The following is a 27,747-nucleotide window of genomic DNA, read 5'->3' on the forward strand; positions in this document are numbered from 1 at the left end:
CTGCTCTGGTGCGAAACTGGACAAAGGAAAGGGGAGTGACCACTCCCCTGACCTGCACCTCCCCTGGGAGGTGCCCAGAGCTCCTCCAGTGTGCTCCAGACCTCTGCCATCTTGGAAACAGAGGTGCTGCTGGCACACTGGACTGCTCTGAGTGGCCAGGGCCAGCAGGTGACGTCAGAGACTCCTTCTGATAGGCTCCTTCAGGTGTTCCTAGCCTATCCTCTCTCCTAAGTAGCCAAACCCTCTTTTCTGGCTATTTAGGGTCTTTGCTTTGGGGATTTCCTTAGATAACGAATGCAAGAGCTCATCAGAGTTCCTCTGCATCTCTCTCTTCACCTTCTGCCAAGGAATCGACTGCTGACCGTGCTGGAAGCCTGCAAAACTGCAACAAAGTAGCAACGACGACTACTGCGACACTGTAACGCTGATCCTGCCGCCTTCTCGACTGTTTTCCTGGTGGTGCATGCTGTGGGGGTAGTCTGCCTCCTCTCTGCACTAGAAGCTCCGAAGAAATCTCCCGTGGGTCGACGGAATCTTCCCCCTGCAACCGCAGGCACCAAAGAACTGCATCACCGGTCCTCGGGGTCTCCTCTCAGCACAACGAGCGAGGTCCCTTGAATCCAGCAACTCTGTCCAAGTGTCTCCCACAGTCCAGTGACTCTTCAGTCCAAGTTTGGTGGAGGTAAGTCCTTGCCTCCTCACGCCAGACTGCATTGCTGGGAACCGCGTCTTTTGCAGCTACTCCGGCTCCTGTGCACTTTTCCAGGATTTCCTTTGTGCACAGCCAAGCCTGGGTCCACGGCACTCTAACCTGCACTGCACGACCTCCTGAGTTGTCCTCCGGCGGCGTGGGACTCTCTTGTGCAACTTCGGGTGAGCACTGTTTCACTCCTCTTCGTAGTGCCTGTTCAAGCACTTCTGCGGGTGCTGCCTGCTTCTGAGAGGGCTCCTTGTCTTGCTGGGCGCCCCCTCTGTCCCCTGACGCAATTGGCGACATCCTGGTCCCTCCTGGGCCACAGCAGCACCCAAAAACCCTAACCGTGAACTTTGCAGCTAGCAAGGCTTGTTGGCGGTCTTTCGGCGGGAAAACACTTCTGCACGACTCTTCACGACGTGGGACATCCATCCTCCAAAGGGGAAGTTTCTAGCCCTTGTCGTTCCTGCAGAATCCTCAGCTTCTACTGCCTAGTAGCAGCTTCTTTGCACCCACAGCTGGCATTTCCTGGGCATCTGCTGTAGGAGGCTGGACTGGCTTGTAGTGAGTACCAAGGGGTAATTGCACCTTGCACCAGGCCTAGTTATCCCTTATTAGTGTATAGGGTGTCTAGCAGCATAGGCTGATAGATAATGGTAGCTTAGCAGAGCAGCTTAGGCTGAACTAGGAGACGAGTGAAGCTCCTACAGTACCACTTAGTGTCATATGCACAATATCATAAGAAAACACAATACACAGTTATACTAAAAATAAAAGTACTTTATTTTTATGACAATATGCCAAAGTATCTCAGAGTGTACCTTCAGTGAGAGGATAGGAAATATACACAAGATATATATACACAATACCAAAAATAGGCAGTATAGTCTTAGAAAACAGTGCAAACAATGTATAGTTACAATAGGATGCAATGGGGACACATAGGGATAGGGACAACACAAACCATATACTCCAAAAGTGGAATGCGAACCACGAATGGACCCCAAACCAGCAATGCAACAACAATGGATTTCCAGTCGAGGGTACCTGTGGAACAAGGGGACCAAGTCCAAAAGTCACAAGCAAGTCGGAGATGGGCATATGCCCAGGAAATGCCAGCTGTGGGTGCAAAGAAGCTTCTACTGGACAAGAGAAGCTGAGGTTTCTGCAGGAACGACAAGGGCTAGAGACTTCCCCTTTGGAGGACGGATCCCTCACGCCGTGGAGAGTCGTGCAGAAGTGTTTTCCCGCCGAAAGACCGCCAACAAGCCTTGCTAGCTGCAAATTGTGCGGTAAGCGTTTTTGGATGCTGCTGTGGCCCAGGAAGGACCAGGATGTCCAAATTGCGTCAGGAGACAGAGGGGACGTCGAGCAAGACAAGGAGCCAGAAAAGAGGGTTTGGCTACCTAGGAGAGAGGATAGGCTCCTTCAGGTGTTGCTAGCCTATCAGAAGGAGTCTCTGACGTCACCTGGTGGCACTGGCCACTCAGAGCAGTCCAGTGTGCCAGCAGCACCTCTGTTTCCAAGATGGCAGAGGTCTGGAGCACACTGGAGGAGCTCTGGTCACCTCCCAGGGGAGGTGCAGGTCAGGGGAGTGGTCATTCCCCTTTCCTTTGTCCAGTTTCGCGCCAGAGCAGGGATAAGGGGTCCCCTGAACCGGTGTAGACTGGCTTATGCAGAATTTGGCACATCTGTGCCCAAGAAAGCATTTCCAGAGGCTGGGGGAGGCTACTCCTCCCCTGCCTTCACACCATTTTCCAAAGGGAGAGGGTGTAACACCCTCTCTCAGAGGAAGTCCTTTGTTCTGCCATCCTGGGACAAGCCTGGCTTGACCCCAGGCGGGCAGAAACCTGTCTGAGGGGTTGGCAGCAGCAGCAGCTGCAGTGAAACCCCAGGAAAGGCAGTTTGGCAGCACCAGGGTCTGTGCTACAGACTACTGGGATCATGGGATTGTGCCAACTATGCCAGGATGGCATAGAGGGGGCAATTCCATGATCATAGACATGTTACATGGCCATATTCGGAGTTACCATTGTGAAGCTACATATAGGTAGTGACCTATATGTAGTGCACGCGTGTAATGGTGTCCCCGCACTCACAAAGTCCGGGGAATTGGCCCTGAACAATGTGGGGGCACCTTGGCTAGTGCCAGTGTGCCCTCACACTAAGTAACTTTGCACCTAACCTTTACCAGGTAATGGTTAGACATATAGGTGACTTATAAGTTACTTAAGTGCAGTGTAAAATGGCAGTGAAATAACGTGGACGTTATTTCACTCAGGCTGCAGTGGCAGGCCTGTGTAAGAATTGTCAGAGCTCCCTATGGGTGGCAAAAGAAATGCTGCAGCCCATATGGATCTCCTGGAACCCCAATACCCTGGGTACCTTAGTACCATATACTATGGAATTATAAGGGTGTTCCAGTAAGCCAATGTAAATTGGTAAAATTGGTCACTAGCCTGTTAGTGACAATTTGAAAGAAATGAGAGAGCATAACCACTGAGGTTCTGGATAGCAGAGCCTCAGTGAGACAGTTAGTCACTACACAGGTAACACATTCAGGCACACTTATGAGCACTGGGGCCCTGGGTGACAGGGTCCCAGTGACACATACAACTAAAACAACATATATACAGTGAAAAATGGGGGTAACATGCCAGGCAAGATGGTACTTTCCTACATCTGCCCACTCTCGACTTGATCGTGACTTTTGGACTTGGTCCCCAAGTTCCACAGGTACCCTCGTCTGGAAATCCATCGTTGTTGCATTACTGGTTTTGGTCTTTCCTGCAGAATTCCCCTATCACGACTTCTGTGCTCTTTGGGGAACTTTAGTGCACTTTGCACTCACTTTTCAGGGTCTTGGGGTGGGCTATTTTTCTAACCCTCACTGTTTTCTTACAGTCCCAGCGACGCTCTACAAGATCACATAGGTTTGGGGTCCATTCGTGGTTCGCATTCCACTTTTGGAGTATATGGTTTGTGTTGCCCCTATCCCTATGTGTCCCCATTGCATCCTATTGTAAGTATACATTGTTTTCACTGTTTTCTAATACTATACTGCATATTTTTGGTATTGTGTACATATATCTTGTGTATATTTGCTATCCTCATACTGAGGGTACTCACTGAGATACTTTGGCATATTGTCATAAAAATAAAGTACCTTTATTTTTAGTATATCTGTGTACTGTGTTTTCTTATGATATTGTGCATATGACACTAGTGGTACTGTAGGAGCTTCACTCGTCTCCTAGTTAAGCCTAAGCTGCTCTGCTAAGCTACCATTATCTATCAGCCTAAGCTGCTAGACACCCCTATACACTAATAAGGGATACCTGGGCCTGGTGCAAGGTGTAAGTACCCCTTGGTACTCACTACAAGCCAGTCCAGCCTCCTACAACAACCTTCTGAGTTGTCCTCCGGCGTCGTGGGACTCCCTTTTCTGACTTCGGGTGGACTACGGTTCACTCCTCGTCTAAGTGCCTGATCCGGTACTTCTGCGGGTGCTGCCTGCTTCTGTGAGGGCTCCCTGACTTGCTGGGCGCCCCCTCTGTCTCCTCATCCAAGTGGCGACATGCTGGTCCCTCCCGGGCTACAGCACCATCCAAAAACCCTAACTGTGACCTTTGCAGCTGGCAAGGCTTGTTTGCGGTCTTTCTGCGTGGGAACACCTCTGGAAGCTTCTTCACGACGTGGGACATCCATCCTCCAAAGGGGAAGTTCCTAGTCCTCTTCGTTCTTGCAAAACAGCAAGCTTCTTCCATCCGGTGGCAGCTCCTTTGCACCCTCAGCTGGCATTTCCTGGGCATCTGCCCACTCTCGACACGGTCGCGACTCCTGGACTTGGTCCCCTTGTCTTACAGGTACTCCGGTCCGGAAATCCACTGTTGTTGCTTTGCTGGTGTTGGTTTTCCTTGCAGAATCCCCCTATCACGACTTCTGTACTCTCTCGGGGTTGAAGGTGCACTTTACACCTACCTTACAGGGTCTTGGGGTGGGCTATTTTTCTAACCCTCACTGTTTTCTTACAGTCCCAGCGACCCTCTACAAGCTCACATAGGTTTGGGGTCCATTCGTGGTTCGCATTCCACTTTTGGAGTATATGGTTTGTGTTGCCCCTATACCTATGTGCTCCTATTGCAATCTATTGTAACTTTACACTGCTTGCATTACTTCCTTTTGCCATTACTGCATATTTTTCGTATTAGGTACATATATCTTGTGTATATTTGTCATCCTCATACTGAGAGTACTCACTGAGATACTTTTGGCATACTGTCATAAAAATAAAGTACCTTTATTTTTAGTATATCTGTGTATTGTGTTTTCTTATGATATTGTGCATATGACACCAGTGGTATAGTAGGAGCTTTGCATGTCTCCTAGTTCAGCCTAAGCTGCTCTGCTATAGCTACCTTCTATCAGCCTAAGCTGCTAGAAACACCTCTTCTACACTAATAAGGGATAACTGGACCTGGTACAGAGTGTAATTACCCCTTGGTACCCACTACAAGCCAGGCCAGTCTCCTACAGTGACTGTGGACTCATCAGTAGAAGGATTCAAATGTTCTGGCCTATTGTTCATATAAAGTCTGAAGATTGTGAATGTTATGAGGCAAACCTGTTTGGGTCCAGTAAGAGAGAATGTGTTTTCCCGGTTACTCTACTTCTGCAGATCTAAACTGTGCTTATGAGTGTCTGTACATTAGAATCCAAGGAGCCGAATTGGGAATTATTTAGAAAAAAATAATAATATTTGAGCACTCTCTTTTGTTTTTCTCTTGCCTCAGGCAAAAAAATAAATAAAATAAACACACGTTGCTGTGGTTGTAGAAGAAAATGAGTTACTTACCTGAAACTACAGTTCTGCAGTATTGTTATCTTTCATAGATTTACATGCTTGAATCATTCCCCGTCGTCAAAGTGGGAGTCTCACGGTATCATTGCACAGCAGTATGGAGAAAAGAACATATAAGCCAATGTTAAAATGCATTCACTTTCACAATTTATTCACATCATTAGAAAAGATCCAAAGTCCAGCCAGTCAGGAGACAGCACCCTTTAGAACCGCCACCACAGAAGCTCCAGTCTCCCAGATTTTCTAGCACAAGTGAGACATAAAAAGAGAAGATATAAGAGGAGCATCTATGGGGAAGAGGGTGGGTCGCATATGAATCTATGAAAGATACCAATACTGGAGAACTGTAGTTATAGGTAAGTAACTAATTTTCTTCTCCAGTATTGCATCTTTCATACATTCACATGCTTGAATCAGAATAGCAGACAGTTATTGTAATCATACATTCTGTGACATTATAATCCTTGTGGATGGTGGGTTGTAAATAATACACATATTTGAATGCATACATATAGTATGTGTAATAACATATTGTATATCAAGTATAAGTAGCATTCAAAGTAACAGAGGCTCACCTCACTGAAATAGATGTTGTAACACTGCCTGTCCAACTGCTGCATCACTGCACTGTGCCGAATCCAGACAATAGTGCTGAGTAAAGGTGTGGACGCTCTTCCACATTGCAGTAAAACAAATCTTTTGCAGCGAGAAACCTGCAAACAGTGCAGCTGACGTGCCCACTGCCCTTGTGGAGTGTGCCTTTGCTTTAGTGGAGAGCAGTTTGCCCACTTTGGAGTGGCAGAACTGTGTTGTTGCAGAAATCCACATTGCAATTGTTGCCTTTGTAACTGGAGTGTCTTGTCTAGACTGTCCATAAGCCACCAATAGGTGCGCAGTTTTACGAAAGTTTGGTACGATGTAAGTAGAATTTAAGACATCTTTTCATGTCCAGCATATGCAGAGATCCCTCAGCTCAATACTGGATTCAGGAAAAAAATTCTTAATAAAATGGGTTCATTAAGATCAAACTACGATGGCACCTTGGGAATGAATTCTGCATTAGTCCTCAGGATGACATAATCATGCGTGAAACAGAGAAAAGGCTCTTGGGTTGTGAAGGCTTGTATCTCGCTCATTCTTCTAGCAGATGTGAGCTACAACAGTATAGCTGCTTTCCACGCTAGAGATTTCAGGTCCGCTTTGTGAATTGGTTCGAATGGAGTTTTGATAAGTTGAGAGAGGATCACATTTAGGTGCCATTCTAGTGAAGGAGCTTACACCGAACGGAAATCCCTCAACAGTCCCCTTCATGAATTGCTTGATTATTCTTGTGGAACAAAATAAGAAGGATTGTGAGGCGCATCTATATCTAGATATTGCAGCAAGATATACTTTTATAGACACATGCACCAAACCTGAACCAGCCTGAGAGAGAAGATAAGGTAAGATCCACTCTGGTGATGCCTCCAACGGATGCAGGTGGGATTGCTGACACCAAAGGCAAAATCTCTTCCATTTCAATCTGTACAACTTGTTAGTATAATGAGATCCTGTGAGGATATCCCTGCATTCTTGTGGAATAGTCATATCCTGGAATTCAGGAGCCATGTGCATATTTGGAGAGGGCCTGGGTCCAAACGCAGAAGCTAGCCCTGGTTCATCATTAGCAGTGTTTGCATGGTCTAAAGGCGAATAAGTGTAGATTCTGACAGGAGATAAAGCTCCATGAACCAGTATTGCCAAGGCGACCTGGGAGAAATCAATATCAGGCGACACCTCTCCACCTTCATCTTGTTGAGAACTCTCAGTATCATGGAGAAGAGGTGAAAAAGTGTACACACAGATACCAGACCAATTTATAAAAAATGCATTCCCCCAAGACCCTGGGAGTGGGTGCTGACTGGCAAAGAAACAGCATTTGTTGTTCTTCTCCTCTGCAAAGAGATCTAGTGGTGGCTTGCCCCAAAGCTGAAATATTCAGTTGAGTTCCATCCTGTTAAGTTCTCACTCTTAACAGCTGCCTAGGTATCTGCTGGGCGTGACTGCCAAGATGTTGTGTGCTCCTGATATGTGCTCAGCCTTCAGAGTGATGTTGTTTGTTGCTAGATAGTGCCATAGCTCCTGGGCTTCCTGAGAAAGCGCCTGCAACCCTGTACCTCCTTACTTGATGACGCAGTGCATGCTGGTATTACTGTCTGTACCCACCAGCACTGAAGAACCTGCTGTGCGAGGTAAGATAGCTTGAAGGGTGAGAAAGCCTTGACCTCCAGGTTGTTTATATGCATGGGCTTTTGGATGGCAGACCATCTCCCTTAAATTTGCAGGTCCTGTAGACGTCCGCCCCAGCCTTCCAGGGAGGCGCCCACTGACATATTTACGTATTAGAGGCAAAAATGTAAGGTCCTTCAAGAGATGAGAGATCTAGGACCACTACATTAGTGCTTTGATAATCCTTGGTGTGATATCGATGGGGTCATTGAATGACCCCTCTGTCTGAAACCACTGTTGTTATAGCTCCCCCTGTTAAGGCCTCATTTTTAGGCGTGCTAGACGTAGTAGATTCACGGAGGATGGCATCATTACCAGCAATGATTTGTACAGATGCACTGAAATTAACTTTCTTCTGGAGACCTTGAGAGCCAGTTGACTTAGTTTCTGTAGTCTTTCTTGGGAAAGAAATGCTTTGTCCTGTATGGTATCTAAGGTGATGCCCAAAAACTTTATCCTTTATTTTGGAACAGTGAATGACTTTTGGTGGTTCACCGTGCGACCTAGTTTGTGAAACAATGTAACACAAGTCTGAGTTGCTTTGGACTCTTGCAAAGGTGTTTGGGCTTTTAGCAGCCAGTCGTCCAGGAAGGGGAATACTTAGCGTCATTCCCTTGTGAGAGCAGCTGCAATTGGGGCCAGGCATTTAGTGAAAGTGCGGAGAGCTAATCTGAGGCCTAATGGGAGGACTTTGAACTGTTAATGGATGTCAGCTATGGTGAAGCGAAGGTACTTGCGATGCTTGAGATGTATGAGGATGTGAAAATATGCATCCTATATGCCGAGAGTTGTCATATAATCCCTGTGGTTCAGGACATGCAGGATGTCGGAAAGAGTGACCATGCGGAAAGATTGTTTTCGTAGACATTTGTTGAGCTTTTGGAGATCTAGGATGGGTCTCCATTCCCCTGATTTTTTCTGGACAAGGAAAAAACAGGAGTAGAGGCCAGTGCCCTTCTGGGAAAATGCTCGAATGCTCTCTCAGTGAGCATAATGAGGGCTTTTCTCAATAAGTGAAGATAAAGGGGATGCGCTCCCCTTTGTGGGATGTTTGGCAGTCTTTCAAAAAACTCCAGGGTATAACCACAAGTAACAAGATCCAATACCCATCTGCCTCTGGTTATCTTGTGCCAGTGGTGGAGGTAATCTGAAATGTTTGCACCCATAGGATGGGGAGAAGTGGGGGTAGCTGGCACCTGAACGAGGTCACTGCTTTTGGCTGACATACCGGGACTGGGTGGGTTGCTTTTGTGGGGCACACCTTTTTGTGTGGGCCACTGATTGTGGGGGAATGTGTGGTTGCTGTTGGTAGGTAAACCTATATTGAAGTTGAAAGGGCTGGTATTGCTGGTAGAGTCGGTATCCTCATCTGTAAGTAGAAAAACCTCTATTGCGTGCTCCACGGAACAGTTATTTGCTAAACTGCAAAGTGCCCAGGGATTCTGCAGTGTCGGTGTCAGTTTTGATAGCATCATTATGTGCTTTTCAAACATTGTCTCCCCATCTTATGCCATATCTAGAATCTTGGACTGAACTTCTGGCCTGAAGGATGCTGATTTCAGCCACCCTTGCCGTCATAAAACCGCTGCTCCTGCCAACTGCCAGAAGCCAGTGGAGACTATGTCCACAGAACAGTCAATTAATTCCAAGGCCATGCTCTCTCTTTTTTGCAAGATTTTCCTTGCTTCTGCCGTCTGGTCTTCAGGCACTAGATCAATCAGGGCACCGATGTCTGACCACATCTGCCTATCGTAATGGCTTAAGATGTCTAAGGAATTGGGCACACGGACTGTTATGACAGAAATGGTCGAGAAATGCTTTCCAAAGCTACCTAAGCACCTGCCTTCCTTGTCCAACGGAGTTGAGATGGGAGTGAAAGGATTTTTTTGAACAACATTGTGCCGCTTGGGAGAACACTGAATCAGCTTTAGGATGTCCTGTTAGGCAAGCGGGGTATCTTCTGGGGCTTTGTACTTTTTATCTATAAGTGGTACAACAGTCACTATTGTTGCTAGGTTTCTTGTAAGTTTGATCCCCTCTTCCCATATGTAGTCTATTATTGGGATGGCACGAATAGACTTCCACGTCTGTTCCTTATAGTCAAATAAGAAGCAGTCTGACTTCTTCACGGAAATGGGCAAATCAAATCTTGCTGCGACCTGCAAAAAATTATGAAAACCCCTGATGAGTTTTGGAGAGATACAGTCGATGCCAGACAATCCTCTGATTGGTCTTGCGTACGTTCTGAGAACCTCCTACGGTAATCCTGCAGCATGGCCTTTAAGTCTTGAAAGAGTGATAGAGGCACCTAGATATCACTTTGTCTAGGTGGTAGTTCAGGGTAGTTTTGGTAGAACTGCAAATGTCTTTTCTTGGCTTGTGGGTTATGGTAATGGCCATAATATGAGTTTTTCTTCCTTCTCTCCCTCATTGACCTGGTATTTCACCTGGAGTTCTGATGGGTTCTGGGCTGGCCCAAAAGGGCCCTAGATTCCTCTAGATCCTGTAGATGGCTTGGAGAATATGGCGAGACCTTGCTTGGGGCGGTATCCTGTGGCCTTAAGAATATTTTGGAAATTTTTATTATCATAGATAGTGTTATAAAAGAAATAATGGAAGAGGTCTTTGGCATGGTTGGCGTCGACAGTGGCATCATCAACGGTTGTGAAGTACTAGTCGATGGAGTCTTCATTGGAGAGGAAATCTTCGTCGGCAGGATCAGAGTGTTGGCAGATGTTGTCAATGTCCTGGTCATCAACAAGACGGTGGTAACCACTGTTGCAGTGGTTGTCAACGACAGTGCTGTTGACGGTGTTCTTAAATATGTTCCAGGTCTCATCGCTGATGGGTCTGAGGCCCTGGCAGATGGCAAATTAGGCTCAAAGGAAGCAGTTTTTGTGGAGAATTATAGCTAATTCTCCTTTTTTGTAGATCTTTGAGTGACCCATGATGAGAAACCTTAAGGGCCTTTCTGCTTTCCTCAGAAGTCCCCTGGTCATGGGACCTTTCCCTTTTATGAGACCTGGTAGAGGTGTCACTATCTTTTTCTGAAGATGTAGGTTTCTGCATCTGGGCATTTTTGTAGCCTTAGCATCAGCCTCACCTCCTAGTCCTTCAAGGTTTTGAACATAAAAGTGTGGCAGACTTCGCAATCCTTTACCTTCTACTGGGGGTAGAGATAGATTAGGCAGTTCTTATGTGGGTCATTCACATGAAGTCTTTTCTTCCCACGTGTCTTGCAGGATCTGAAGAGACCTTTCTTGGATGTATCAGACATGACTTAGTATTGGTTGAAGAAAACTGAGCACAACTCAGGGAGACTCCCTTCACATGACATGCGGTAAAAGATCTGAGAGACTGGAGCTTCTGTGGGGAGAGCTTTAAAGGGTACTGTCACCTGATTGTCTGGATGTAGGGACCTTCCTAATGATGTGAATTAGCTGTGAAAGTGAATGCACTTTAACATTAGCTTATGTGTACATTTCTCTATACTGCTATTTAATGATACAGTAGAACTCCCATTTTAACGACGGATCCAATGCTAGAGAATGCATTTTCTAGTCATGACCCAGCACTCAAGATATGCAACATATATGTGAAATAAAAGGTGCATGCTATTAGTGATATGCACAGACTGATGAACTGTTCACGGGCACAGTAAGAGGGATAACTTTTAGGGGTACAGGCTCCTTAAACAGTCAATCTTCAATTATTCTCTCCTGTATTCCATTAATCTTTCATTCTTTAGCCTCCCATCCATGCACTTGCTGAACCCAGACACAAGGAAAAAGCAGACACTGCAATAGCAATCCACATTTCAGTGACTTACCTTTGTTCCTGTTTCTCATGGCTGACTTCCGCAAGAGGTCAATAAGAGCCTCCTTTGTGTCATTTGAGATGGCCCCTTCTCTCTTGGGGGCAACTTCTGCCTCAGCTTTAACTGGTGCATCTGCCGGCTTCTTCCCAACATCTTCATTTGACTCGCAGGGATCGCTATCAACCACTGCAGTTAGGTCAATGATCTCCTGCTGTGGTTGGGCCACAGGAGAGTTCAAGGCAAAATCCATCCGATCACCCACCGAACTAGCACTTGGCATGTCCTCATCACAGCAAGAGACAGAGGCCAAACTAACTGCCAGGACTGTTGCCGGGTCCCGGGAAAGGCTGACTCCATCACTTGTAGTGAAATGTCCCATCATTACACTTCCACTCACAGGCTCTTCATAAGCAATGGCATCAGTTCCAGCTGGCCTCAAAGCCGGTTTGAAGCTGATTTGCCGGCGAATGCCCTCCCTTTTGTCATGGAAATCATTGATCTCATTCACAATGGCCTCCTTAATCTGCTCTTTGGTCAGCACTTGCTTGTCGAAGTCAAAATCAAAGGCTGGTACACAATTGGGCTCATCATCTGGGTCATGGTACTTAGATAGGAATGGGTGATGCAGGGCCTCAAGCACAGAAATTCGCTCTCGGGGGTCAAAGCGCAGCATCTTCTGCATCAAGTCTAGAGCCTTCCTGTCTCCTCCTGGATACAGGCTCTCTAGTGGTACAGGCTGCCGCACAGGCAGGCTTTGAATATAGGCCCTCACCCGATCTGCACCTATGGAGCAGATGACCTGGCTGGATGGTGTGCCGAGTACAGTCATAATCAGTTGCAACTGATGGATGTAGTTCTTGCCAGGAAATAGCTGCTTCCGGCCCAGCATTTCAGCAAAAATACAGCCCACGGACCACATGTCAATAGCCTGTGTATATTCGTGCAGCGACAGCATAAGCTCAGGAGCACGGTACCAGCGTGTTGCTACATACTCAGTCATGAAGTATTTGTATTCATCAGGCTTAGTGCACAAGCCTCGGGCCATGCCGAAGTCACCCACTTTCAACTCACAATTTTCATTAATCAGCAGGTTGCTGGGTTTCAAATCACGATGAATGACATTGGCTGAGTGGATGTATTTGAGGCCTCGTAGGAGCTGGTACAGGAAGTAGCGCACATGCTCCAGTGTCAGTGGCTGTGAGGAGTGAATAATCTGATGCAGGTCACTCTCCATGAGATCCAGAACCACGTAGCTATAGAAAAACACAACAGAAGTGGAGTCAGGATCAGGATACTCTAATATTCCTGGCTAACAAAGAACAGGTCTACCATACAGCTTGCCTACTTTAGCTTTACAGTCCACTTTCACATTTATTGCTTTATGACAGAAGCTTAACGCAAAAGTTCATGCTTGGACTTGCCATTCCAGCATTAGGTAGACTACAGGCTGGGAGGCAGCGTATGCTGTCAACGATGGTGCCCTGAAATCCCTTATGGCTTCCTTCTAGCTGTTTAAGTACCTTCTGAGATTTATCTGAGGCCTTCTATATCATAACCTACTGCTGGCTCACCTTTGCTCAGTAGCTCACATCTCAGAAACTGCCCTAAAGTAGTTTTGTTCATACGAGAAGGCAGGTGAGGTTTGGCATCTTTATTTATAGTGTTAAAGCTATCACTTGTGGTATTTTGCAAGGGGCATGACTTTCACCCCACTGCACTTTAAAAATGTTGCACAGAGGTGATAGTCACTGTGTAGCATTAGTTAAGCTTTTGTTCCACTGCTTATAATCTTGATGCAGTTTGACAAAGTTGCATAGAACTTTCGAATTAAACAGCAGTAGTCCCAAAGTTTCAGCATGCAGATCCGTCATGGGCAGGAGGACTAAGAAGGGCTGTTAAAAAGTTGTTTTCACATTTTAACTCCAACAAGAAGGTATGATCGCCACTACACTTCAACAAAAACTTTGGGGGGAACAGACACCAAGTTTTGCACTGAACTAGAACTTTGCTTAGAGAAGTGCCTTTGCTTCATTTGATGTAAAACCATTCAATAATTTCGACTTATTTGTATTACAAAAAGGTGTATGATAAGCTACAAAGGGTTATTCATCTTGGGACTTTTGTATATTTTGCGCCCCTTCGGACCCCTGCCCGCACTTCATCTTTAACAAAGCCGACGACATCATCGCCCCGCACCTCCAGACCGTCATCAACTCTTCTTTTTCTTCTGCTACCTTCCCTGAATGCTGGAAACACGCCGAAGTCAAGGCCCTACTAAAGAAACCTACGGCTGACCCGAGCGACCTAAAAAACTTCCGCCCCATCTCTCTTCTGCCTTTCCCAGCCAAAGTAATAGAGAAGACCGTCAACAAACAGCTGACCACCTTCCTGGAAGACAACAACCTGCTCGACCCCTCACAAACCGGATTCCGAACCAACCACAGCACTGAAACCGCCCTCATCTCAGTCACTGACGACATCAGAACCCTGATGGACAACGGTGAAACAGTCGCCCTCATTCTGCTCGACCTCTCGGCTGCCTTTGACACCGTCTGTCACCGCACCCTAATCACCCGCCTCCGCTCCACCGGGATCCAAGGCCAGGCCCTGGACTGGATCGCCTCCTTCCTCTCAAACCGTTCCCAAAGAGTTTACCTCCCTCCGTTTCGCTCAGAACCCACCGAGATCATCTGCGGCGTACCCCAAGGCTCATCACTCAGCCCGACACTCTTCAATGTCTACATGAGCCCCCTCGCCAACATCGTACGCAAGCACAACATCATCATCACCTCCTACGCCGACGACACCCAACTTATACTCTCCCTCACCAAGGATCCCGCCAGAGCCAAGACCAACCTACAAGAGGGTATGAAGGACGTCGCAGATTGGATGAGGCTCAGCCGCCTAAAGCTGAACTCTGAAAAAACGGAAGTCCTCATCCTCGGCAACACCCCGTCCGCCTGGGACGACTCCTGGTGGCCCACGGCCCTCGGCACCGCACCGACCCCCACAGACCACGCCCGCAACCTCGGCTTCATCTTGGACCCTCTTCTCACCATGACCAAGCAAGTCAACGCCGTGTCCTCCGCCTGCTTCCTCACCCTCCGCATGCTCCGCAAGATCTTCCGCTGGATCCCCGTCGACACCAGAAAAACCGTGACCCACGCCCTCGTCACGAGCCGCCTGGACTACGGCAACACCCTCTACGCCGGGACCACAGCCAAACTCCAAAATCGCCTGCAACGCATTCAAAACGCCTCGGCCCGCCTCATCCTCGACATACCCCGCAGCAGCCACATCTCCGCACACCTGAGACACCTGCATTGGCTCCCTGTCAGCAAAAGGATCACCTTCCGACTTCTCACCCACGCACACAAAGCCCTCTACGACAAGGGACCGGAATACCTCAACAGACGCCTCAGCTTCTACGTCCCCACCCGCCTCCTCCACTCCTCTGGCCTCGCACTCGCTGCTGTCCCTCGCATCCGCCGCTCCACGGCGGGTGGGAGATCTTTCTCCTTCCTGGCGGCCAAGACCTGGAACTCCCTCCCCACCAGCCTCAGGACCACCCAGGACCACTCCGCTTTCCGGAAACGCCTAAAGACCTGGCTGTTCGAACAGCGATAACCCCCCCTTTTTCCCCTAGCGCCTTGAGACCCGCATTGGTGAGTAGCGCGCTTTATAAATGTTAATGATTTGATTTGATTTATATATTGTCTGTAAATTTGCTGATTTGGATCCTCGTTTCATCCAGGGCTAATACATTTAAAAACTATCCAAATAGCGTAAAAGGATCATTTTTACATGAGATCCAATGTGGGATTTTCTAATCCTTGATGAATTCGAGGCTTTGGCTAAACTGTTTTGCTAGCAACAACTGAAATTTATTTATGCTGCATAGGCCGTTGCACGATGCAAGACAAAGCCTATGGGGGGCTCGAGGTTAGGTGGGGCGGTACATCCCCGGACCACAGGGCTGATACTGTCCCCCATAAGTAAAATACCTCCTTTTTACCTCAGGATGTTCAGATCGAACTGAGATTCTGCCTATCTGAGCAGATAAAAGTATTTTTAACTGCGTAGGTTTTGTTTAAATATAAAACCCCCAAAAAAGTTTTTTTTTTTTTAAATCAATGCAGCTATGCATGGCAAAGACCATGCATCCTGAGCACAGGGGACCACAGGGATGGCTCAGCCCCACCATTAGCCAGACCACGGGCACGGAGCCAGCAAAGGATGTGCACAGTGGGCAAGGTCACCAGTGGAGATCTGGGAGCACGTGGCCACCCACTACGGTTTGAGAGCCCTGAACAGTGGTTGTTGGTCGTCATGGATTGCTGGGAACAGGTTGGAGGCTATGCTTAGTAGGGGCAGGCTACAAATGGTGATTTGGGCACAGGACCTGGGCAAAGGCCAGGTCCTCAAGTCAACCCCGACTATCCACATCCAAAGGTCATTCAAAGATGGTGCTGTTCTTCAACAGTGTTAGCCGCAGGAACTGGCTTTAGGCCATAACATTCCTTTTGTTCGACTTTTGTCACCTTATGATGTTGCTATTTCTTTTTCAATCAAAAATTCAAAAGATAAGCTTCTAGTGAGAATCAGTTATGTGCCTCGGCAGGATGAGTGCAGAGGATAAAAGCTCTTTTTAAAAACTGTGTGAGTTGTACTGAATGTTCCCACTGAAAAGTGCCATTTTCTACAAGGGCATAGACCAATGTAAAACTTGACTAAGCAAATGACCTGAATTAATGCCTACTCGATTAGAAGACAAATCGGCAGCTAACTACTTAATATGCATCAATCATAATGATCATTGGCTTAAGTGAATGTAATCCTTTTTTTCTGCTTCTTTGGCTTTGTACAGGCTTCTTGTAAAAAGGATAGGGTTAGGTGCAGTTTGTTTTTCACATGCTTGCATCACATCACTGATTAAAAGGAGAAGTTTAAGATGAATCTTTCCTTGTTTTTAAAAATATTTTCTTTAAGAAGATTGAAAATAAAAAACAAATCATGAAGAAAGCAGCACAGCTAGGCAGAGTGTAAAGTGAAAGCCAAGGTATCTATGTACAGACCATCAAAAACAGTTGGAAAATTCACGAAAAGCACTAAATAGGCAGTTAAGATATGTAACTAACAGAAGCTCTTGTGATACACAACCCTCACTGACGGCACAATCGAGGATGGTAGTAATCAAAGAGTGATCAAAAGTACTACTCATAGGTGGTGTTTTTTTTCTCATCATATCATTTAGAATCAGTATTTGCCGCACCAACTTCCACGTTCTGCGTTTTTACCAACCATTTTTCACATGGATAAACAATATTAGTTGTCCCAGGTAAAGTGTGCCAGGTGAAAACTGCAAGGGTCTTAATCCTGGTGAAACTACCACTAGAGAAGATCCATTTTTGTTTTTATACTGGGGAGAACAGTTCAGGTTGAGGCTGCTGGGGATAGGGAAACTAGGCAGGATTGGCAGTCGGCAACCTACTGCCAATATCTAAGGACCAGAGCAACCATAATGTTTGTGAAATGTCTCGAATTGATAACGCTGCCCAACACCTTCAGTGCAGAGCCACGTTTATACCAGAAACTTGGTCCAGAAGAGAGCTTGGACTGACTAAATGCTTGATATGGCAAGCACCATTCCTGAGCTATGTATGCACACACACAATATTAAGATCTGGACTTTTCAGAGTCCTCTCAACCCTGGGCCACATAACCTGCAACAACTAAAGGTGGTTTCTCTTAACCACAATAAAACCCGCACTTGCACACTGGTGCTTTACAATCGCAAGCCCATCAATATTCTCACTCTTCTTTCTTTTTGTAACTGACTCTGAAGCCCATCATCTCCAACTGAACATTTCAATTGTGCACCTTTGTTGCTTTTGAATCACTGTACTTTTGAGTATGGCTTACAGGTTGCATATGGTGCAAAGATGACGTCTGTGTGGGTCTGCTTTGATCTCGCACAGGTTAAAGCAACTCTGGAGGACATAGCTGCTCATCATACAGGTAGAATATCTTGGGATGAGAAACTCAAGCTTGAGTGCGAAGCCCGTCTTTCAGTTTTATTGTATGAAGTGGCTTCACTGCTTTTCGTCCAGCTTAGACACAAGTCTCTTAGATTCTATAAGTCAGAGGTATCCAAACTTTTATCTAAAAGGAGATACTTACAGTCTCTGTAAATACCCCAGAGCTACTAATATTATTAGAGATGTAATAGTATCCACATAAGACAAGATTAGATTAGTGGCCACCATATGCAAAATTACCAGCAGTGATCACCTCCGTGCATCAGGCATGGTTACCAGCAATAACGTAATAAATGCTTTGCAATATGGAATTCTTGGGCAACACATAAAAGGCACAGCTATAATACCCCTAACACAAAGTTAATAATATTAGTAATAAGTCTCTTCAATGCTTTTTGATCCTTATCACAGAAATATCAGATTTGAATATATTTGAGAAATTCAGCCATTTTTCCCCCAAACATCTACTTACGAATTATGAGAATCCACAAGATTTGATCTTGAATACATGATTTTTAAATTTTGGTATACATATAATAATTCAACCAAGCAAAAGCTTCTGATTTAGTTCACCGAGTTCCAAACAGGAGAGCAACTTACAGGTAACCGGAGAGCTACCAGTAGCTCAAGCGCTACTCATTAAAGAAGACTAAAATAACTCAACAAAAATATAAAGGTAGTTCACAGGTCTCACTTGTGTGGGCATCATTTGACCAGGAAAGTACAGAAGTGCCCTTCTTTCTACAGCCAAAAAAGGTAAGATTTAGCCAGATGCCGCTGTTTCTCCTATCCTGGCTTCCACTCCATTACTCACCTCTTTGTTCAGAACAATTTAAATTTTCCAATTTTAAGGCAGCATCAACTTTCCCTAATCTACTCCTGGCCTGCACCACTCATCTTAACTCACTTCACAGGAGCAATACCTTTTGAGCCTCAGTGGTCCGCAGTTTATCCGAGGAGGTTCCAAGCATGCAAATCTCCTTGTAATCTTAACATGTTCTGCAGAGACATTGTATTCTGATACAACACGTTTAGACTCCGACTTGGAGCAGTAGGCAAAGAATAGAGTATCTGACTTAGGAAGGGGTGAGGCTCAAACTTAGGATTGAGCTATCAAACTCCACACTCACCATCAGACACTGCTCTTTTTCACCCTTGCAATTGCAAATTTTCCCTCACAGTCCTTCACTGTCCACTCTTGCACAGCCCATTTCTTAATTATTTTGTCAGCTGAATTTTCCTACCAATGCTACGACGCAAGGCTCTGCCTTCATACCTCATACTTGTTTTACCAAACCATTTCCTAACACTGAATCACTCCCTTCTTCTGTCCCAGCCCACTCATGCTGTTTGTTTATGACTTAACTCACAGATGCTCTGTTGGAGCTCAACTGTCCTGCATGTCCCCTCATGGTCCATCTCTCCTTGCTGGGCCCATCTCTTCCCTAAAACACTCATTAGATTGTCCCTCATAACTACACCCACTCTACCAATGGAAAACAAGACTATCACCTAAGTTCCTCATAAATAACTTCTTGCCTTTATGCTAATAGACTATCACTCCCTCTACATGACAAAGCCTATCACATAATCACTTCTCCCTTACAGCCAATTTCCTACTACCTTTCCCCTCATACCAATGGATGCATAAATCCCACAGTGTGCAATTCTTATCGCTAACACCCAGGAAAAATTGTTTGGGGTCTGGTAAAACAGGTTTTCATAGTTATTTTGTCCACTGGACCAGTAGGCCCAAACCCCTTGAACACCACATCCCAACCCACCGCCCTCCGCAGCACTAACCCTTTGACGGCTTTTTACAACACTGCAGTCTAGATTTGTGAAAGAGAACGATTGACACTAAGGCATCTTTTGTATTAATGTGCATACATTATTCAAACTTGTATATATAATTCCGTAGTGCAAAGCCTGTACTGTTAGGGGAAGAACTCCAAGGAAATGTAATGAGGTTTGAGCTCAGCCTGCATTATTGACAATAGTGCCAATACAAATATATTTTTGAAGGATTGCAAAAATTAACGATTTGAACCTACTTAAGGAGCTTCCACAATGCTCCCAGATTACATTTACGTCTACGTACATGCAAAAATTTAAATGGTGATTATTTTCAAAATAAAATGTACACAATAAACATATAAGCTCCCTGGAGGTATCGTTTGGTAAAACGTGTTGATGCAGGCCAATATTTTTTGGGGGAAACATAGGATTATCAAGAACCATCGTAAAACAATCATGGGCAACCTTAGGTGCCCAATTCCTAAAGAAAGTCAGAAAAGCACAACCATAGGTATACGCTCTTGCATTGATGCACATTTATGACAATGTTTTCCAGAGTGTACTGGTGTAAACCTGGAAACTGTATTCCTAGCAAAATTTTGTAAATTCCATTTTTACATGGATAAATAAGCACCCAAATGCCTTGTGAGAATCCAAACCCTACTATTAATTGAGTAATTAGAATTTGTCACCTCAACGCAGGGACCCAAAAGGGATACTTTTTTTTTGTTTACAGGAAAGGTAGATTCCTGAAGCATACAATCCCTTGCACAAGTAGATATTTTATAGCATTTCAGACCCCAGAATCCTCAGAGTCCATCTGTAATTACCTTTCCCACACAGCACATCTCTCACCATTACTCATTTATGTCCATATTGTTCCCTCACACAAGATCAGCTTTCAATTCCTTCATAGCACATCTGTCCCTGGATTTCTTATATTTCCCTCACATCCCACCATCACAGTTTTCTTTTGGTTTCTTCTGTCGATGGAATATATTTCTCGTATTCTTTTTAGATGGCCTTTTCCCTTGAGCTCCCTTTTGTCATTCTCAGCTCACTTTCTCAAAATCTGAAGTATCTGCGGTTTCTCAGCTGCATCCTACCAGCAGGGCTGTCTCACTGCACTATTTTTGAATGGCTGGTCCCTCCAAATCTTGTCCTCACATGCAGTACCTCTTCAGTGTTCCTCCAAAGTTTAACTCCCCTTCACCACTGCCTATGGATCCATGGGCCATAGCTAATGTCAGTATCTCAATCCAATTCCCTCAGAGCCCTTTATTTTATCCGTCATGTGCCCTGCAAACATTTAATCAAAGCCCACCATTGCTTAATAGACAGTGCCCTTCCACTGTTGCCTCACAGCTTTTCTATCCCTATTATTTTCATGTGGTCTTACTCAACACAATCGATTCACATCCAGACTCTTTGCAGTATTTTAACATAGTCTAGTTTGTCTTTTCCCATTGTTCTATCAGAACATCTCTCTGCTCCCCGTTCTTACTCTAGCACAATCCGTCTTTTGCCTGTATTCCTTCACAGTCAGAACCACCCTAGTTTCTTCACAAGCAAACTCCTTTCAACTGACCCGCAACCATTCTTCCATGGTTTCTTCACATCCCATCCAAGATAGTCTCTACCAACACTTGCCCAACATCCCGCAGTCCTTCAGTGAAAGTCTCTTGTTGCACTCACAAATTTAAGTGTGCCTCCATTGCACACTACTGAGACTTACACTGATTTAAAGTCTGCATAGGGCACTGATGGTTTCAGGATGTCTTTAATTGCAATAATGTTGTCATGCTTGAAGTGCTTGAGAATCTTGAGCTCCCGCAGAGTGCGTTTAGCATTGGTCACCACATCAAAAGCATTTGGGATCTTCTTTATAGCAACTTGCTGGCCTGAGGTGTGGGAAGAGGGAACAAAAATAAACATCATTCATTAGAACATATTTAATCAGTGAAAAACAGACAGTGCTACGCCTTTGGACCTGTAAATCACTTGCTGTCTATATTTTACAAAGCCCATGAGCTCAGCTGTCTGAGGTTTGACATAAAAAAAATCTGTTTAACATGACTAACAGCTGGCTGAGATGCACGTCTGTATGATTTGCATATTCTAAGGGTTATCTTTTCAGTTTCGAGTAAGTGTGTAACATTTGTGAGAAATTTTTGTTAGCCTTTGTATGCTTGGAACAAGTCAATAGGAGATGTGTAAGCTGAATAAAAGCTGGGTTGACTTGCACATGAGTCTGTACAGTCCACGTAACTTGAGAAGTAGTTTTTAATGTTTGGAGCTTCAAGAGCTTGGGTGCATGTGTACACAAAGGACAAACTCCTCACCTGTTGATCTACGCCGGGCAGAAGACACTACACCGTAGGCTCCAGTGCCAATAGTCTCGATAATTTCATACTCATCCCCAACATCGAAAGTGATGTCAAAGGAACGGGCTTTGAGGAGGGCCAGATTCTTAGCCACAGTGGAGGAACGGTGGGCCTGCTCACCACCACCTCCCTCCTCTTCGTCTTCACCCTTACTCGGTTCTGCCATGATACCTGCAAGTGAAAGAAAATGCACACCTAATCATAAAGGTCTAAAAACATTTTCAAAGAGTGCATATAATGGGCATGTTTAGAAGACAAAGTAGAATACATTCTCATTTATGGATCAAAAGACAGGGCTGTCTTTTCATTGATTCTCCAGGGGTCAGTCACGTGCTAAGGCACAAGCCCTATAAGTTAGCCATTGTCCTCTTTGCTAACCATTTTTACAATTTGACAATTTATTCAATACTTGCTCGCAAGAAAATCTTCTCCTTGTACAGATTCCATTGGGAAATCACATGGTTGCCCTCAATGTCAATTCACTGATCAGTGAAAATTCAGATCGTTGATAAACAGGTTAAACAACATTATTTAGCATTATCATCAAATCGGGATATTTATGATACCAGCTGAATGGAAACTGACACCGAATAGAGAGTTCAGCTTGTTCTAAAAGTTGTCTAGCACTCTAAAACCAGTCAGTTAAAATTAAGGTCAGAGGCATTTTCTTTGCCAACGGGCTCTTTGCCTATAGAGACACTGCAGAGATGGATGAAGCGTAGGCTGCATATCTATACAAGGTGCTAATATGCTTCAGTGCTGTACAGTGTGTTTACCTAGTCTGCCCTCATGTTAGTCTAAGTGAGTCTAAAATGAGTTCAACATTCATCCGCTCAAATGGGCTGCCAATTTCTTTTTGAAGCATACCTTCTTTGTAGTGGTACTAGTGGTGAGGTTCTAATCATTTTTCACCTTTCTTCTATTGGATTTCCAACCTTTTACTATTTAGATTTAACCGTAATCATGCCTTTGATACAGGTAACAAATGTTGCTATTTCCTAACTTTACATGACCAGATATTGCTAGCAGGGCAGCGTGCTCTATGCTGGCTATAGTATTCTAGGTTTATAGAGCATTTTGCAGTAATGCTTGCTGGAATTTATTTTAGACCGCAGTCCACTTTTTATTGTTGGAAAATCAATACATTATTTGCAGATACCCTATTAATGTTGTTTTGTATTTGTTCTCATCTTAAGAATGTTTGCAATAGGAAATACATTTGACAGCTGACAGCATTTACAACTGGAAGTGGTTGTTTGCAGGTGACAGAGGGCTGAACCAATTACCAAGCAGGACTATACCACTTAGAACATAGCAACAGTCCCCAGAACATCAATCTGGGGGAATCTGCCAATACAGATAATGCCAATAGAGGCAAAAGACTGCTGCAGCTGCCCTTAGTCTTTAACTTTTACCAGCTAAAGATTCATCTAAGGAACTACAACCAGGAGAGGATGCTTTGGGGAGGCTAATTAATAGGTCAGGTTTCTTGTACATTGCAACTGACATCCACGCGAGGGCATTGTGATGCTTAAAAGAGACCAAACTAACTAAAGGTTCCCCTACCATGGCTTCACAATTTCACCTCATTTGTCGTCACCAAGCCCTTGAAAATTAGATATCACCTCAGCCAAAGGATCAATGAAATGGCACACCAACATTCCCCTGAGTCTAACACTTTGATCATTACCAGAGTATGAGGATCCTTATTTTATCTAGGTAGCACCTTTATCTAGGTGCAGGTGGAGAAGTGTGGCACCATGGTTAGAGCGGCAGACCCTGAGGCAGAGATCTAGCCCGGGACCAGGATCAATTCCTGCTTCGGCGGGTCTTGGCCCCCATTACCTTGGACCAGATAATTCTCGCCTCAGTGCCTAATCTAATTAATGGGTCCCACTCTGTAACTCTGGGCAATAGCTTGCTAAATCTACACAATGGCCCCGACAGCACTTGGATGCCTGGCTTCACCCTGGGGGTTGCCCAGGAGTGGGCGCCTCACAGGGAAAAGCCAGGAGGGGTTCCACAGCGGTGAGTAGTGCGCTATACAAGTGCGAAGTTTACAGTTTAGCACTTAGTTGTCTTGTCATGTACCTGTAATGTGTAACTTGAAAAAACAATAAAAACGTAAATAAACCGAACAAAAAACAAACCTAAGTACTACAAAGTGATCAAATGCATAGAATAAAGTAGACATCAGAAAGTAACCAACTGCGTGATGAAAAAAAACAAGTCAATTTCTTGAAGGTCTGTATATTCGTATTTTGACGAAGGTGGAGTAGTCTGGAGTTCAAATTTGAGGCGAAAGCAATCTGAAATACCATGTCACTAATAGCTGTGCATTTGTATTTGGGAATGGTCTCAGGACATCTGTCTTTAGATCTCATTGGCCACTTAGGTGTGTTCAACTGAAACCTGTCAGATAAGGGTGACGGCCATGGCTTTATGGAGTGCTTATAATGATAGTGCTTATAATGATTTCAAAAGAATATGTTCTTTTAGTGGCAATCAGTGAAGAGATACAAGAGCTGCAGACATCTGATCGCTGGGGGCCAAACCCAGATAGTTTTGAAGTATTTACGTCTTTTGAACCTGGTAGAATGGAAGATCTGGATAAACAGTTACAACAGTGTACGCAAATAGAGGCAAATGCATAAAAAATCTGCACTATATGATGGAAAGAAAAAAGGGACAAATCTGTTTCAAAGAACGAAGCTGGAATACGTAACACTTTACTACAGATGAAATATAGTCAGCTATGGTCAAAGCGTAATCTATTTTTATTCTCTCTCTTTTTTTTTTTTAAACAACTGGCACAGGTGAGGGGAATAGGATTCAGTACCGGAGGCCTAAAAGGGAACTTCCAGAAATGGAGGAGGACAGAGGATTTGTGATTTGTCTCAACTGTGATGTAGATGGTTTAACACCATCCAAAGGCACATATTTAAAAGGGCAATGATTGCATTTTTCATCTACATGGCAAAGGCAGTAGGTGAGATAACACTGAAACGTTTTTCCATAGATTTTGAGTTAAAGAGGAAAATAGAAAAAAAAAAAATCAATTCCAGCACTGCCCTTACTATAGTCCTACAGATATTCCACTCTACAGACAATCCACCACTGTATAATATGGCTGGCAGTCGCACTGGTATACCAGAAGGCATCCCATGCCCGGTTAGCCTTGCTCTTTCTAAGGCACAAAACTCCTCTATTCCACTGGAATATCTTGCATTCTTCATCATTCGCCATGAAAACTTTCAATAGAGAGTCACTCAATCTCACATCACTTGCCTCTCTCCAGCCAGCACAGTGTTACTAAAATCCCATATCACTGGCTTCACAGAGTTGTGGAGTCTAAATGAATCTAAACTGCTTTCTGTTATAAGCTTCCTTCACTAATAAAGGGCTTATACCTCTAAAAAGACCACTGAAAGCCTGAATCCAGCACTCAACGAGTAATGTTCAGTCATCCGATACCCAATATAATAAATTATACATAAGGGTCTCAATATAAAGAAAGTTAATAAAAAGGAAAGGGGCAAATACACCTCAATAGCCATTTATTTTGTGGTGATGTGGCTTTCACCCCCACTTAGATCTCTAAATAAAAGATGCACAGCAATACTGATCATGGGTGCATTCCTGAGTTACAAACTGATTAAACACGTTCACTGGTTGCTAGTCATGGCAAACAGGAAAACATTTCAAATCACACACCTGAGCACCTCAGAAGCTGACAGTTAACCAATCTGATCTACATCTCTTATGCTGTTGCTGTCCAGCAAGCAATAGTTTTGTAACAAAAATAAAATTTTCCATCTTTTAATGAGAGTTTTGAAAGAGCATCTTGAGTAAGTCATCAATTAAAACAAGTTTTGGCAATGTCAACAGGTCTAGATTATAAATGAAAGTGTTTTTGTCTAATGGGTTGAAGTAAGTTATCATTCAAGCACTCGGTCACTCATCTTTGCAATCATGCATTGATTCATCCATCCACCGTCTCATTCTTGCTTTCGCCCTCTAACACAACCACAATAAAATACACAAAAGGAGCAAACTGAACTAGGTCACACACTGAAGTGCATTCAGTTTCATGTAAAACTGCTTAGAAAATGTGCCATTCACAGGGCAAGAGAGCTAATGACTAATGTGGACTGACCCAATTCCACATTCAGTATGCGGTAATGACACTCAGACTAAAGTAGATGAGGGCTTACCAAACGGCCCTTTATGTGTCTATATTGAGATAGATATATCACTCTAACCCTGAAAGGGCCTTGGTTTGACTTATACTGGGTGCTCCCTTGTGTCTGGACAAAGCTATACCCCTCTGAAGAGCTCTAATGAGAGCGAAACACGTGCCAGGGGTTGCTTTACTCATTCCAGGTAAATGGCTTTTGTAATTTTACAGCTCGGCGAGGATGACACTTTGTCAATCCTATGCTTAACGATTTCGCTGTACAAATGGCAAAAGACTTTGTCACTATCTAGCTCGGCGAGGCTAGCACTGTGCAAATCCTATGCTTAAAAACTTTGCTAGCTAAGCAGACATTTGAGGTGAGCAAATCTAGAGTGTCGCTGGTGTTGCAGGGTGCTCCTTACTAGAGCAGCTCTCCACCTAAAATTGGGAACTTCCCAGAGTTCTCCTTTGTTTTTTGCATAATTTATGTGTCACTCTAACCCTGAAAGGGCCTTGGTTTGAGATATATATATATATATATATATATATATATACACATAAATTAGAAACTAGGTCCCAACTATAACTAGCTAGTGGCGACCGCCACTAGGTGTGTGTGTGTGTATATATATATATATATATATATATCTCTCAAATTATGTACTGGTGGTCTCCAGTTGGTAGTTATAGTTAGGACCATGTTTTCACAGAAAAAGCTTTTTTTTTTTACTTGCCTATATCTTTGGCGTTATTTGACGAATCTTCATGAACTTTAAAAAACTAAGTGTGCCCGTGATTCTTGTTGCACACGGAAAGTTTTGGGGTGATCCGACAAGTGGGAGCCCTGAAAAAGTGGGGGCTGTTAAAAAACATGAGTTTCCCCATGTTAATTCCCAATATGAGTTTTGAACGTGACTAGAAGCCAGAAAGGTAGCCTACGATATGCAGATTATGCTTTCAGTTATTTGGTGTAAATCCGTTCAGTAGTTATTGAGAAATTTAAGGAAATCCAAGTTTGTACATCTCTGGCCACGATGACTTCGCGGATAAGAACAAGCTTGTGCAGGGAAATGAAGAGCTCCGACTGGCTGCCAAGTGTATTAGCAATAAAGATGCCTTTAAATCTTGCTTTCATCTTGTCATCCATTGCTGTTGGTCTGAAGACAGAGGTCAAATGTCAGACTATGGGCCTGATTCTAACTTTGGAGGACGGTGTTAAACCGTCCCAAAAGTGGCGGATATACCACCTACCGTATTACGAGTTCCATAGGATATAATGGACTCGTAATACGGTCGGTGGTATATCCGCCACTTTTGGGACGGTTTAACACCGTCCTCCAAAGTTAGAATCAGGCCCTATGTCTTCTGACAAATAACTGCTTATTTCTATCCTGGAAATTGGGGTTTACTTTTCTTTCTCTGACTGGCAAGTTAGGAGGATTTTGTAAAGTGAACTGCCTGACAGTGTGCTAATCACATAACATTTAAATAGCTTGTAAATGTAAGTAAGTAACTTTGTTTCGATTATTTAAAACCATACAAAAGATAAACAGTGATTGGAATAAATAAAAAAAAACTTAAAAGATTTGAAAATGAAAAAGAAAAACAAATTCATAAAGCACAAATCAAACACACAAAGCTAGGCCTAAAACAGAGATATGGGGTAGTAAGGGTGAGAGATGCCGCACATCTAGGGAGTAAAAACCAGTAA

At 44.4% G+C, this 27,747-nt stretch overlaps 1 protein-coding gene across 2 annotated transcripts in view; it reads right to left on the reverse strand.

Annotated features, from left to right (window-relative positions):
- MAPK7 (mitogen-activated protein kinase 7) overlaps window positions 1–27,747 on the reverse strand; it is a 133,822-nt gene that overhangs the window by 72,116 nt on the left and 33,959 nt on the right. For both annotated transcript variants that reach the window (XM_069244234.1, XM_069244235.1), the window contains exons 2-4: window positions 21,818–22,030; window positions 21,211–21,376; window positions 11,653–12,893 (exon numbers count right to left, since the gene is read on the reverse strand). In XM_069244234.1, the coding sequence (XP_069100335.1) occupies window positions 11,653–12,893; window positions 21,211–21,376; window positions 21,818–22,025 (1,615 nt within the window). In that variant the 5' untranslated portion in view covers window positions 22,026–22,030. The remainder of the gene's footprint in view (window positions 1–11,652; window positions 12,894–21,210; window positions 21,377–21,817; window positions 22,031–27,747) is intronic.

This window comes from Pleurodeles waltl, chromosome 7, assembly GCF_031143425.1.
Source record: "Pleurodeles waltl isolate 20211129_DDA chromosome 7, aPleWal1.hap1.20221129, whole genome shotgun sequence".
Lineage (NCBI taxonomy): Eukaryota > Metazoa > Chordata > Amphibia > Caudata > Salamandridae > Pleurodeles > Pleurodeles waltl.